General features: G+C 31.4%; 1 protein-coding gene across 1 annotated transcript; it reads left to right on the forward strand.

The window, feature by feature from the left end:
• The first annotated feature begins 3,401 nt into the window (after window positions 1-3,401).
• Window positions 3,402-7,440, forward strand: LOC135122405 (serine/threonine-protein phosphatase 5-like). Its single transcript, XM_064046576.1, has 12 exons — window positions 3,402-3,475; window positions 3,527-3,696; window positions 3,755-3,826; window positions 4,040-4,187; window positions 4,245-4,369; window positions 4,424-4,837; window positions 4,889-4,976; window positions 6,071-6,111; window positions 6,457-6,541; window positions 6,746-6,839; window positions 7,188-7,269; window positions 7,335-7,440. Exons 1-12 carry the CDS (start codon window positions 3,403-3,405, stop codon window positions 7,392-7,394), a joined length of 1,452 nt encoding a protein of 483 aa, XP_063902646.1. The 5' UTR covers window position 3,402; the 3' UTR covers window positions 7,395-7,440.
• Window positions 7,441-12,120: the final 4,680 nt, after the last annotated feature.

Below are 12,120 nucleotides of genomic sequence, written 5' to 3' on the forward strand. Positions count from 1 at the left end.
ATTTTAATAAGCTTTAACAAGTCTCTCAACCTAAGTAAAAAGTAGTCGAGGTGTACAAGCCATATCCAAAAACTGCAAGACAAAAAATGGCTTTGGGTTGTCCTCACTTCCCTTTCTTTTTTGTAATGCCAAAGTGGAGTGGAGACCATAGGGGTCTAAAACTGCTAATCCGTATTCCACTAGCCAGCATGGGTACCCGGGGGCGTGAGCCCGCCAGAGTTATCGCGACCGCCTAAAGGACCGATAAAGTGAGAAATATTGGGCGGCACTCCTGCTGCACTCTGTCTGGCGTGGCTGAAAACAGCTAAAGATCATCACAGCAGGAGAGACTCTAGAGAGCAAGAACCGATACTATCTGGAAACACCGGTTACTCCACTGCTTGCTTGGCCCCTCAGGCTATGAGCACTCCCCCAGAAAGTCCCTTTTGGTGGGCTTTGGCTTAGGCTTGTACGCATTTATACATAAATTTATGGATTCTCGGGAAAATTAAAAATGTTCTGGAGTATTCTCAATTATATTATTTATGATTTTGGTAGCTTTTAGACTACTACATTGGAGGACTTCTGCGGGGAACTCAGATCAAGCCGTTTAAGGTAGAAGAATTCACTTATAAGCTGTGGGACGGCACACATTTAGCCTAACGGTAAAAAGGTAAGTTGGGAGTTTAAATTGTAAGTGAAATTCACATAATATAATATAGTTTCACTTGTGCTTGTGGACGATGAAAACCTGTCTGAGAGCCTCCTGTATTCGATCAAGCACCAAGAAAAGCCATTAGTAAATAAATAAATATAGCGGCTTAGCCCGGCCGTAGTATGCTAGTGCCTAAAATAGAAAAAATACATAACGGTTTGTCCATTTTTTTTTTCTACTACTCCTATTTTTTTCTTTCTTTTTCGGTTTTTACGCGCCTTTAATGTTTTAGTTTCACATTGGTCTAGAGGACCAGCGATATTATAAAAGTGATAGTTCTAGTATAGAGGGCTATAACAAAGACTAAACGTCTAGAGGGTATTTTAGTTGAAGTTAATAAATAGCTTAGTAGTCTAGAAGACAAATAAGTAATTACTTAGTAAACTTGTTTTACTAAGTATTAACAACGGACTAAGGAATCTTTATTAAAATAGGTAATGATATATGTAATAAAAAGGCAAGATGTAAATAATAAAAATAAAAATAGCAAACTTAAGACTAAAACTAAAAGATGAATTGTAAATAAATAGATTAGTTATGAACAAAACTAAATTTTAAAAACATATACAGAACAGCTGAAAATTAAAAACGCTTTATAACAACCTACCAAGCGGAGGTCTTGCTGTAAACCCATCATGGTGCCGAAGTTTAAATATTATAATATACGTGCCTGTAATATTGTGTGAAGCATACATGGTTCAGTATATGTTCTTTCTGAATTTTATTGTTTTTTTGTACGATCTGTGCAACCATTGCAAACACGTCATTTTAAATATCTGTCTTTGTTAAATACGAAGGCGTACACAGTTCTTAAATAGTGGAGTGCAGAAAAATCATGTTGCTGTTATTGCTTCACAATAATGATTTTTAAATTATTAAGAACTTGGTTTATCGCACCCTCCAGCATGCACGGAGGTCTCCTTTGCTGCTGACAAAAACCCTGCTCTGTTCAACCTCGGACCATGCTAACACCAGTCGTCATAAAAGCTGTTAAAACTCTTATTCGCCAAAATCCTTAACAAAAACCGAAGTTGACAGTTTCGCAGGTTAATTTTTAAGGGACTCCTTGAATCTAGGCATAAATGGGAACCTCGGACTTCATGTTTATCGTAGCAAAAAAGGGTCATCTTTACATCACGTTTAAAGAAATCGGGCAAAAAGAGCAAAACTGTTTCTACTTCGGTACGTTGGCAACAAGGACAATAAATTCTTTCTAAAAATTTTTTTTACTATAGAATAACAATTAAATAAGATATTGACAGGGTATTTGCTCATAGTTGTGAAGCTTCCAAAAAGTTCCCATTTTTCAACGAGGCATCTGTGATGGTTTGATTGGACGTTTCAATCCTCGGACCACAAAAGTTCTTTTAGTTAAAAAGGAGTCAAAACTGGGGCCATGTGTATCAAGAAAACATGGAGAGAACTGTGAAGTCACCAAGCACCATTATACTCAAGTATTAGCGGTGAGTTTTTATAGGACTCAGTATCAACGCACAAAGCAAAATCCTCGCGAGCATGGTTTTGTCGCGATAATATAGAACCTTTTTTTAGAGAAGAAAAATTGGCCTCATTAAGTCTAGACAATTTCCTCAAACTACAAATTCTGACCGTATTTAGATAAAAAAGCTGCTCTATAAACCACAGAATTTGGAGCAGCTGGAGGTGTCTCTAGTAAGTGCAGTGGTCAATATTGCTTGGATATGGTAGGCGCAGCTATAGGTGACTGGCCTTTAAATTTAAAAGCTTTTATATACTCATGGTTGGAGGCACTGTTGACAAAAAATGTAAATTTAATTGTTCATAGTTCTATGTAAGTTCGTATTTAATATAACTTTGTTTCTTTTTTATCCAAGTTGTTCAAGGTAGTGTTGCTTAATTCTTTGGGGCAAAAAATTACGACCTAACTATGTAGATCCATTCGGGCAACTCCACGATATAACATTGTAGTTAATGAAGCTGTAAAATAATAAAATTTGCACTGTTATGCTTATAAAAAATGTTTTTTATATGTCATCATAACTTATCATTTCACACAAGAGAAAGTCCCGAATAGAAACTACCTTTTACCTTATATAACCAGCAAATAGATTTAACAAACATAATTACCAAATCTTTTTTTAAGGAAAGCGCTCTTGCTAATTAAGAGCCCAGCGACTTACCAGTAGATTTAAACTATAATTCATTTGTTATTAAATATTCCTTTGGAGTCACTATTTAAGTAACTCTTAACCACTCCTCCTGTTGAAGTTACCTTTAAAAAATGTTATAAATCTTTTTTTTTAAAATGTATACCACCAGTAGTATAAAGCTCAAGAATATTCTTTTAGTAAAGGCACGAAGTAAGTACTAAAACTTATAACAATTAATATCTTATTCTTTTTTCCTCCGCTTTTAACTTATTAATTAATAGTTAAAAAAGAAATTAATATTTTTAGTCATCTTTTCTAGAACTTTAAACTCTTTCACTTCACAGTTACTATTTATTTACAATGTTTTACACACTAACTAGTTAGTAAAGAAAACTTTCTTATTGCCCATGTTTCCATAACTGTTTCTGCGCCAATAAACTTCTAAAAATTAACATGTGCCTGTAGCTCGTTTTAGGAAAAAAAAGTTGTAATTATTTATAGTACTTGCGAGTATAATTAAATGTAAATTTTGTATAGTTCAATTCTTAGGAGGCTACTAAGTTTTAAAGTTAAACTATTATGGCAATTGACCTAAGGGAAACATTTTTAGAAGCTGAGGAGTTTAAAAAACTTGGGAATGATTTCTATAAGGGTTAAATAAAATTATTCTTAGTTTTCAAAATTTAATTTGCTTTTCTATTAGAAAAAAAATACGAGGATGCTATTGACTGTTACACCAAAGCTATTGAACTAGATAGTAACAACGCTATTTATTTGGCGAATAGAGCTATGGCTTACCTTAAAACTGAAGCTTATGGTTACGCCCTTGCTGATAGCTCAAAAGCTATCGAACTCGATCCGCACTATTTAAAAGTCATAGTATGCTTAACTGTCATGTATGAGCATTAATATTTTTATAATATATTAAAAGGGATATTATCGAAGAGCTTCTGCTAACCTTGCTCTAAACAAATACAAAGAAAGCTTAAAAGATTTTCAAACGGTTTAAATTTATTTTATATTTTTACGTTATAGTTAATTACTCTACAGCTGCATTTTTTTGATCTAGTTTAATTATTTTACATAAAATTTGGTTTAGTATTGTACGTATAATAATGAATAGTTTATTAAGCTCTTATGATTATGTTTAATCTCACTATTTATATAATATATTTGGCGTTACCTTTTTTGTTTTTGTTTATTTGTTTGTATTAAGATAACCAAGTTAGCACCAAAAAATAAAGTTGCTAAAGAGAAGTCCAAAGAATGTGAAAAGATAATTAGACAAATTCTTTTTGTGGAAGCAATTTCTTTCGATGACTGTAAAAAGTCAGTAGTTGATGATATCCACTTGGATTCTATAAGTAAAACATTTTCCAACTATTTTTTCCTAAGTTATATTAACACTTTATACCTTGTAGAAGTAGAAGATTCTTATTTAGGACCTTCCCTCCCCTCGGACGGCAAAGTTACTGAAGATTTTTTAAAAAGTCTTATTTCTTGGTTTAAAGATCAAAAACCACTTCATAAAAAATTTGCTTTTCAAGTTTAGATCTTCTGCTTGCTTAATGTTTATTTTCTCTTAACTTCTTTTTTAAAGATTATTATAGAGGCCCGCAAACTTTTTGCTGGTTATGAAAGCCTCGTATACGTAGACATCCCTGAAAATGCTGTTTTTAATATATGCGGCGACACGCACGGACAGTTTTATGATCTTCTTCATATTTTTGAAATCAACGGATACCCGGGCCCTAATAACTTATATTTATTTAACGGGGACTTTGTCGATCGTGGTTCTTTTTCTTACGAAGTGATTTTCGTTCTCTTTTCTCTGAAGCTTCTGCACCCTGAATACTTTTTTTTATCGCGTGGAAACCATGAAACCGTTTCGATGAATCGCATGTATGGATTTGCTGGCGAGGTCAAGGCCAAAGGCACCGAACTTATGCTTAAACTTTTTCATGAAACTTTTTGTTGTTTGCCACTTGCTTATGTCGTGGAAAAAAAGATTTTTGTAAGTTTTTTTTTCCAAGGTAAATTTCTTTTAGTAAAGATTACTTTTGAGTGTGTTCATGGTGGTCTGTTCAGCGAAGATGGTGTTACTCTTGACGACATCAGGAAAATTAACCGCTTTCAAGAGCCTCCTGAATCTGGTAGGAATTTAAATAATAACAACAACAATACTTAATAATATTAATTTAAATTTTCTTGTAAACCTTTATTATTATTTTTTTTCTGTTAAAAAGCAGAGAAGCATAGAGCTTACTTAAAAGTCATGCTATAAACTTTTGTTTTACTGTTAAATAGTTTATTATATTTTTTTTTATTTCGAGGAGTAATAAGCTTATTTTGCTTTTTTTCCGCGAATATTTGGCGTATTTCATTGGCTGGATAATAACCAGTTAGAAAGTCTATAAAAAATATATTTTTGCTAACTAAATTTAACTACTTTTTACGAGCTCTATGACGCTCTTCTCGATTATTACACCAACTTGGTTGCGCTATACAAGGAAAGTTTGAAAATTTTTATATTAAAAATAATATTTATTTTTAGTTAAAAAAAATAATTTTAAATATATATAAGCCAAGTATAAATGGAAATATTAATCTTAAAAACATTTTTTTAGTTTTTTCGATAATTTTTATAGTTTTAAGTTTTTTTTTTGTTGCACTTTTTTGATAGTTTTTTCATACTAAGTAAAAATATTAGGAACTTAATGTATAAAGTAAAAATTTTAGAAAAACTTAAATTTTGTATAAAAATTAAAGTAAAGTGTGATCATAACTTTTGCTCTTGCTCGTTGCTTTATATACTACATTTTAGGTTTCTTAATTATTATATTTGATCGTTTACAATTTTTTAAAACCCATCCAATATTATTATTGTACTTCTTCAATTTAAATTTTTTATACTTTTGATTATGTATTATATGAGTTTTTATTATAACTATTCCACTTTTATAAGTAAGTTAAATAATTTTATTTATGTAGCGATGTTTTTCATATTTATATTAGTTTACTTGTTTGCTTGAACTTAACTACAGCATTTTTTTTATTTATTTTTTTAATGAAGGTTTAACGTTAAATAAAGTGTTTTTTTTACAGTGGAAAACTATAACATTTGGAAATTTAGTAACTACTATTTTTCTTTTTATATAATATTTATATTTACTCGAGTTGTGGAAGTAAAGAGTTTAAAGATTTTATTATGGTATAAAGAAAAGTTAAGTATTTATAATGTTTTTAGGTCTGATGTGTGATCTTTTATGGTCGGATCCAATGCCTCAGGTGGATTATCTTTATTCTCATTTCAGTTTTATATATTATTATATTATGCTTTAATAAAATTAAATTACATTGTTTACTTATATATATTATTTGTGACGCAGTATACATATATTTCACACATAAGGTTTTATATAATACATATATTATTAATGTTATTAACCTTTTATATATGAATGAAATCATACTTGAAATACTTATTTATTGTATATATTCGATTTTATGTAACATAAAATTTTTGTATATATCTTTGTATAAGTTTATATAGCGCATGTGTTATTATTAATACTATAAAAATATATTAATACTAATTTGATATTGTTATAAATTTGTGCTATTGCACGTTAGAACGGTCGCTCTCCCAGTAAACGAGGTGTAGGTCTTCACTTTGGCCCGGATGTAACGCAGCAGTTTTTGGCTCACAACCAACTCGGTTTTTTTTTTTATCCTTTACTTTTTTATATACTTTTCTTCTTACTTGGTAATAATTGTGTACATGTATTATCTATTTATGTATTTTTTTACTTTTTTTTTTGTAAAGTTTACTTTTTGTTATATTTTTTTGCTTATTTTAATTAAATATACTTCCTGTATGTATTATTGTAATAACTATCTTTTTTTTTTGGTATATATTTAGAGTATATTGTTAGAAGTCACGAAGTGAAAGATAATGGCTATGAAATTGCGCATGACGGAAAGTGTATAACCGTTTTTTCAGCTCCCAACTATTGGTAGTAGAAAAGATGAATATTACAAACTAAATTTATAAGTTAATGCTAATAAAAATAATGAAGTTTTATATAATTATTAAAAACAAAAATTCTAAACATAAATTAAAGTAATAATGAAAAATATATGATAGCGATTATTTCTTAGTGTACTAATTTGGCTTATAATTTATGAAAATAGTAAAAATGTATTAATAAAATTATTTTAGCGAAACGTGGTTTTGTAATAACTCATCATTGTTAATAATTTTCCTGAAATTTATAAATTTATTAAAATTAATAGGAAATTTCAAATTATGTAATCAATATTAGACAATAAAAGCTTTTTATCTGTTTTATTATATGAAATAGTGATCAAATGGGTAACAAAGGGGCTATTCTCACGGTTACAAAAAACGATCTTTCTCCCCAATTTAAAACATTCACGCACGTGGTATTTTTCTAAAGTCTTTTTATTATGCATTAAAGTTATTATATTGTTTTATTTATTAATAACAGCCTCATCCGGATGTCAAGCCAATGGCGTATATGAATATGGGAACTATGTTTGAGCTATAGGTGGATTGCAGATTTTATTATTATTGGGGATAAAATTATTAACGGAAATACGGATTATTAGTTATTACAAACGTGCTTAATTTTAGAAGTTGTTAAATGTTTTTAAAATAAAACTTAGTTAAACAGCAATAATTTTTTCTACCTTTTACGTTGATGTTTTTTTTATTATATAGTAAAACATTAATTTTTAAATAGTTTTAATAAATAATTTAGTGAGGAGGACTGCTTACTGAAAAGTAGATAGTAGTAAGTTTTTATGTGAAAATTTTAATTGCTGCAAAGCTTTAAGTGGTTAGAAAACGACCGATGTGGCGAATAACTGCTAAGATATTACATAACCGGGGAAAAAATTTTAACGTTGGGTGGTCCTTCGAGAATTTTTTAAAGTCTGAGCACCGATAAGCGTAATAAATAGTTTGAATTAAATAAATTGATAATTTTTGATAGTAATTTTTGGTTAATAATTATCAGCTAAGTGGGAAAAATTTTAAAAGTTTTATATAGCATATGATAAGTAAAATTCGTCTTATAGGGTCACGGTTTAAAAGTTAAAGACAGAAATTTATTTAGTATTTAGTATAATTAATAATTTTATACGCTTTAGTTATTGCGCATGAAAACTTGAAAAGAAATAGAGTATAAGCCCAGTTACAGTGTTTGTTACAAATATAATTTTCATTTCTTTTTAATTTTAAGTTCATTCCAGCTTGCGTTGCTGCAGTTGCAATATTGTAACTCTTTATTAAAGGCCCCCTTCAAATTGGTACTTACTATCTAACAGATCTTTTCAGTGTTCATTGTTAAGATAATGGGTTAACATAGCGTATAAAATATTGGCAGGTACTCAGTTTTTACAAAGATTTAATTAAAACGTATAACCTGTCATTACGGTCACACAAAGTAAAACTACGGGGCAGATTATAGGATACATCGCTCGTTCAGTAATTTACTTTTTGAACACAATTCATCAGCCAAGCTAGATTAGGCTAAGCCCGTACCGTCGATGGTAGTATCAGACTGAATAGCCCCAGTCTGATTCGGAACAGTAGTAATCCTCCCGCTGATACAGGGAAGGTAGCACCTGCTTATAGACTTGTTCGCTACGCAGTTTTTACATCTCTTGTTTGTTACTGAGTAAAACATTTTTGAACTAATAAAAGTTTTTAAAAAATTACACTTGGTCCGAAATACCAAAAAGCTACTATATAAACAGCTGCTAATTTGATTCTGCGTAGATGGAAACCTCTTTCCTCTTAGTTCCTCTGTGAGCGAATCTTTTTTGTCGTAAAGGCAAAGACAAGTACCGTTAACAGAAATTGAAATCGCATGTGAAATCTTTTAATAACTTATAACGGATTAAGGAATTACAAACAATAACATAAAAGAACTTCCATACTAATTTAAAATAAAAAATCAAAAAAGTAATACAAATCAATAAAAAAACGTGCTTAACATTACTTAACTGTGGCTCCTAATGGAAAATCCAGAGAAAGAAACAGGGACTTTTCTTAATTTTTAAATAAAGTCTGACAGAGAGCACTGAATATAAGTTGCTTTTTCTACTACCAGTTATTATTCCTTAGCCCAATAAAATAAGGGCGTAGGTGGTTAAGAATATAGAAAATTATTAATCAATTTTTAATGGGTGTGGGATCACGTTATTGACTACATTACTATCACTATATGACTCAATTTAATACTTGAAGATTTTTTAACTTCTGAGTATAATAATATTTTTATATTAGCATACTATGACCAGCTTTAAAAAGGGTTTTTCCTACTAAAGGCCACTGCTATGATCTTGCTCGCGTTCGCATTATTAATTTCATGATATTTATTATGTTAAATGTAACCAATGCATAATTTTTATATTTGCGTGCTTAGCGCTTAAACAAGATATTTAAGGATTCGAACCAACCATTCAAATTTAGGGAGCCCAAGGGTTCTTTGAGTGAGGAGCTCAAAGTCAGGGAGGCCTGGCTGGCAGTGGTGCTGGCGGGTGTCTCCAGGTGCTCTCGATTCATGTGCTTAAGGCCTTTTAGAATTATGAGGGCGAGGTTAAATCGCGATCATCAAAGGCCGAAAAAGAGAGTTGCGTCGGTGAAAATTAGGCCCACGTCCTTGAGTGAGTATGGGCGCCAATGCTCATGCTCTTGACCGCAAAGACCCCCACGACTATTCTCGGTTCAGGTATGATGGTTTTACGTACTCAACCTGTTCAAGGCTACCTCTCTCGGTAGTGGTTTTTAGAGGTTTTCCACCATACTAGACCATATGGATAGAGCCCGGACTGGATATTCTCCGCTTTTTCAATCCTTCGGAAAAGTTATTATATCTTTTAAAAGCGTATACTTATATGGAAAGCCACGCCTTAACTCCTGCAGAAGAGGAGAATTCAGACTGAGCGACTTAAGACCTCTTACAAAGACCTGTCAGTAGTAGGCCACCCTCCACAAAAAAGATATAGGAGCTGATTCTGTTATTTTTTTTTTATATAAAGCGCCTGTCGCTTATTTTCTCTATAAGTTACTTATGCTTCTATATCCAATATATTTAAATTCTGTTCTTATTATACGGTCTTTTATTAAGTTCTGTTCACCCTTGTGCACATCTTTAGCTCCATTCTCGCTCTAAGCTCTTATTTTGTCAACTATTATTACTCAAAGTTAAATTATTTTTTGTTTTTTCCTTCTTACATATTGTAACTTTTATAAGTTCATCCTCTTGCGCTTATAATCTTCAGAAAACCTATAACCTCCCGAATTGTAACAGTTATAACCTTAAAAATATATAGGTCCCCAGATGATAAATTATTAAACTCCCACTAAGCCCCTAAACGAAACAGGAGAAACTTTCTTAAATAGCAAGACCTAACAAAATTCCGCGTTGAAAACAAAAAATTAATAGGAGCATAAATAAAAGTCTAAGTAACCGAAAAGCAGTTAGAAACTATTATATTTACATTATAATTTTGCAAAGAACAATAATAATCTATAAAAAAAACTAATAACAAAGCTAGTAGCTTAAACCGAACTCATATTGTTATACCGCAAATAATGTTTATAACGGCCTATATAGGTATATAACGGGGAACTAACAGAAATTGGTGTAATGAAAATACAAATACATGATACAATAATAAGGCAAATTAAGTCTAAAGATATAGATAGGAAGAAAATATAAAAAGAATATTTACTATTACAACGAATTTTAAAAACAAATAAAAATCTGAGAGTTAAAGCAGAACAGTCAAGAGCAAAAGTAAGAAGGCGCTTTATTACAAATAACTATCAAAACCTAAAATACTTCTATCATGTGGAAGGAATACTATAAACCTATCGTAACTATAAATTCCTCGTGCTCGCTAAATTAAATGTAAAGTTAGATTTTCCAGGGCTATAACGCACTATAGAGAGACGCCTACCGCTCTCCATTATACAAAAAGGAAAGTTAAAAAATTTCTGAAAAGCTAAAGCCTTTTAACCCTTATAGGTTACTGTTGTTTACCACTTGTTGCTAGGTTGCAAAATGCCAGAGCAGGTCTGAAAACTGGCACTAAACGACGGCTCGGTCTCTGAAACAATCTCTGGTAGGTTTTAGTACCAAATTCTAACGAATTAGGTGGCAACCAACCAAACATGAAGTGGTAAATTTAGTTACCAAGGAACGTAAAACAAATATATTTTAAGCCCCAGAGTTTTGTCCGTTAAAGAGTTGATTAAGGCTTTGCCAAAATTAACCGCAAATTCAAAAGAGGACGCCCCACGGTTGGGTGCAGTTAAGCCGTTATAAGAGTACATGTTCGACACACCCCCTTACCCTTAGCCGGGTAAATTGTTCAGGGCACGAGTTCGATATCAAGAAGCGGACGAATTCATGGAATTTCTAGGATTCAGAAGACTCTAGGAAAATAGACCTGAACCTTTAAGCTCGCCTGGCAGCCAAGACCGAGAGGTTCTAGATCTAGAAGAGCTCAGAGAAAGAGAAAGGGCCGAACCCCTGGGCCCCTGAGCTATCCTAGTTTAGTGATGTAAAGGGCCCCGGAAAACTTATCCGTCGTATGGGTAAGGAAGCGTGTCGAATGTATATCCTTATAACGGTTTAAGGGCACCCAACCGTGAAGTTGCGGTTGATTCCGGCTTAACCGGAAGTTGTGAAAAAAAAATTGAGGGTCCAATTTAATGTGTAAAAAACTAAGCAGCTATCTGTTTGTATGCAGTTACTTAAGATTCATGATTTAAAAAAAATTATTTAAAAAATTGAGTATGAAATCTTTTATTTAAATAATTAAGGTTTACTAAGAGTACGTATTCTTTATGCAATAAAAAATTAAAAATTATTTTTACTTTTTAAGACATCTTACTTTTTAATTATTTTATTAAGAATTAACATGTAAATAAAAGAGGGAAAAAAAAGCAAGTATCAGCAGTAAGTTAGTGCTACGAATTTTTAACCATCAGTATATATAATTAATATCGTAAATATGATGAAAATAGGAAAAAAATAGTTTTTTTTTAAAAAAACCAATAGTGGAAAAAGCAGCAGCAAAATCTGACAGCATTTTTTTTTCTAAATTTTTTGAAGGAGCAACCGCATTTGTGATAACCGCTGTTTGCATTCCAGAGTTAACCAATGAACTTCGAGATAGATGGTCAACGCAAATGTCATAATATAAAGGTTTATAGCGTAAGCGCTTAACTGTTTAGTTGTGCTTTGCAATGAGTGA

Source organism: Zophobas morio, unplaced genomic scaffold, assembly GCF_036711695.1.
Source record: "Zophobas morio isolate AGI-343-1 ecotype UQ-CSIRO unplaced genomic scaffold, CSIRO_AGI_Zmor_V1 ptg001219l, whole genome shotgun sequence".
Classification (NCBI taxonomy): Eukaryota; Metazoa; Arthropoda; class Insecta; order Coleoptera; family Tenebrionidae; genus Zophobas; species Zophobas morio.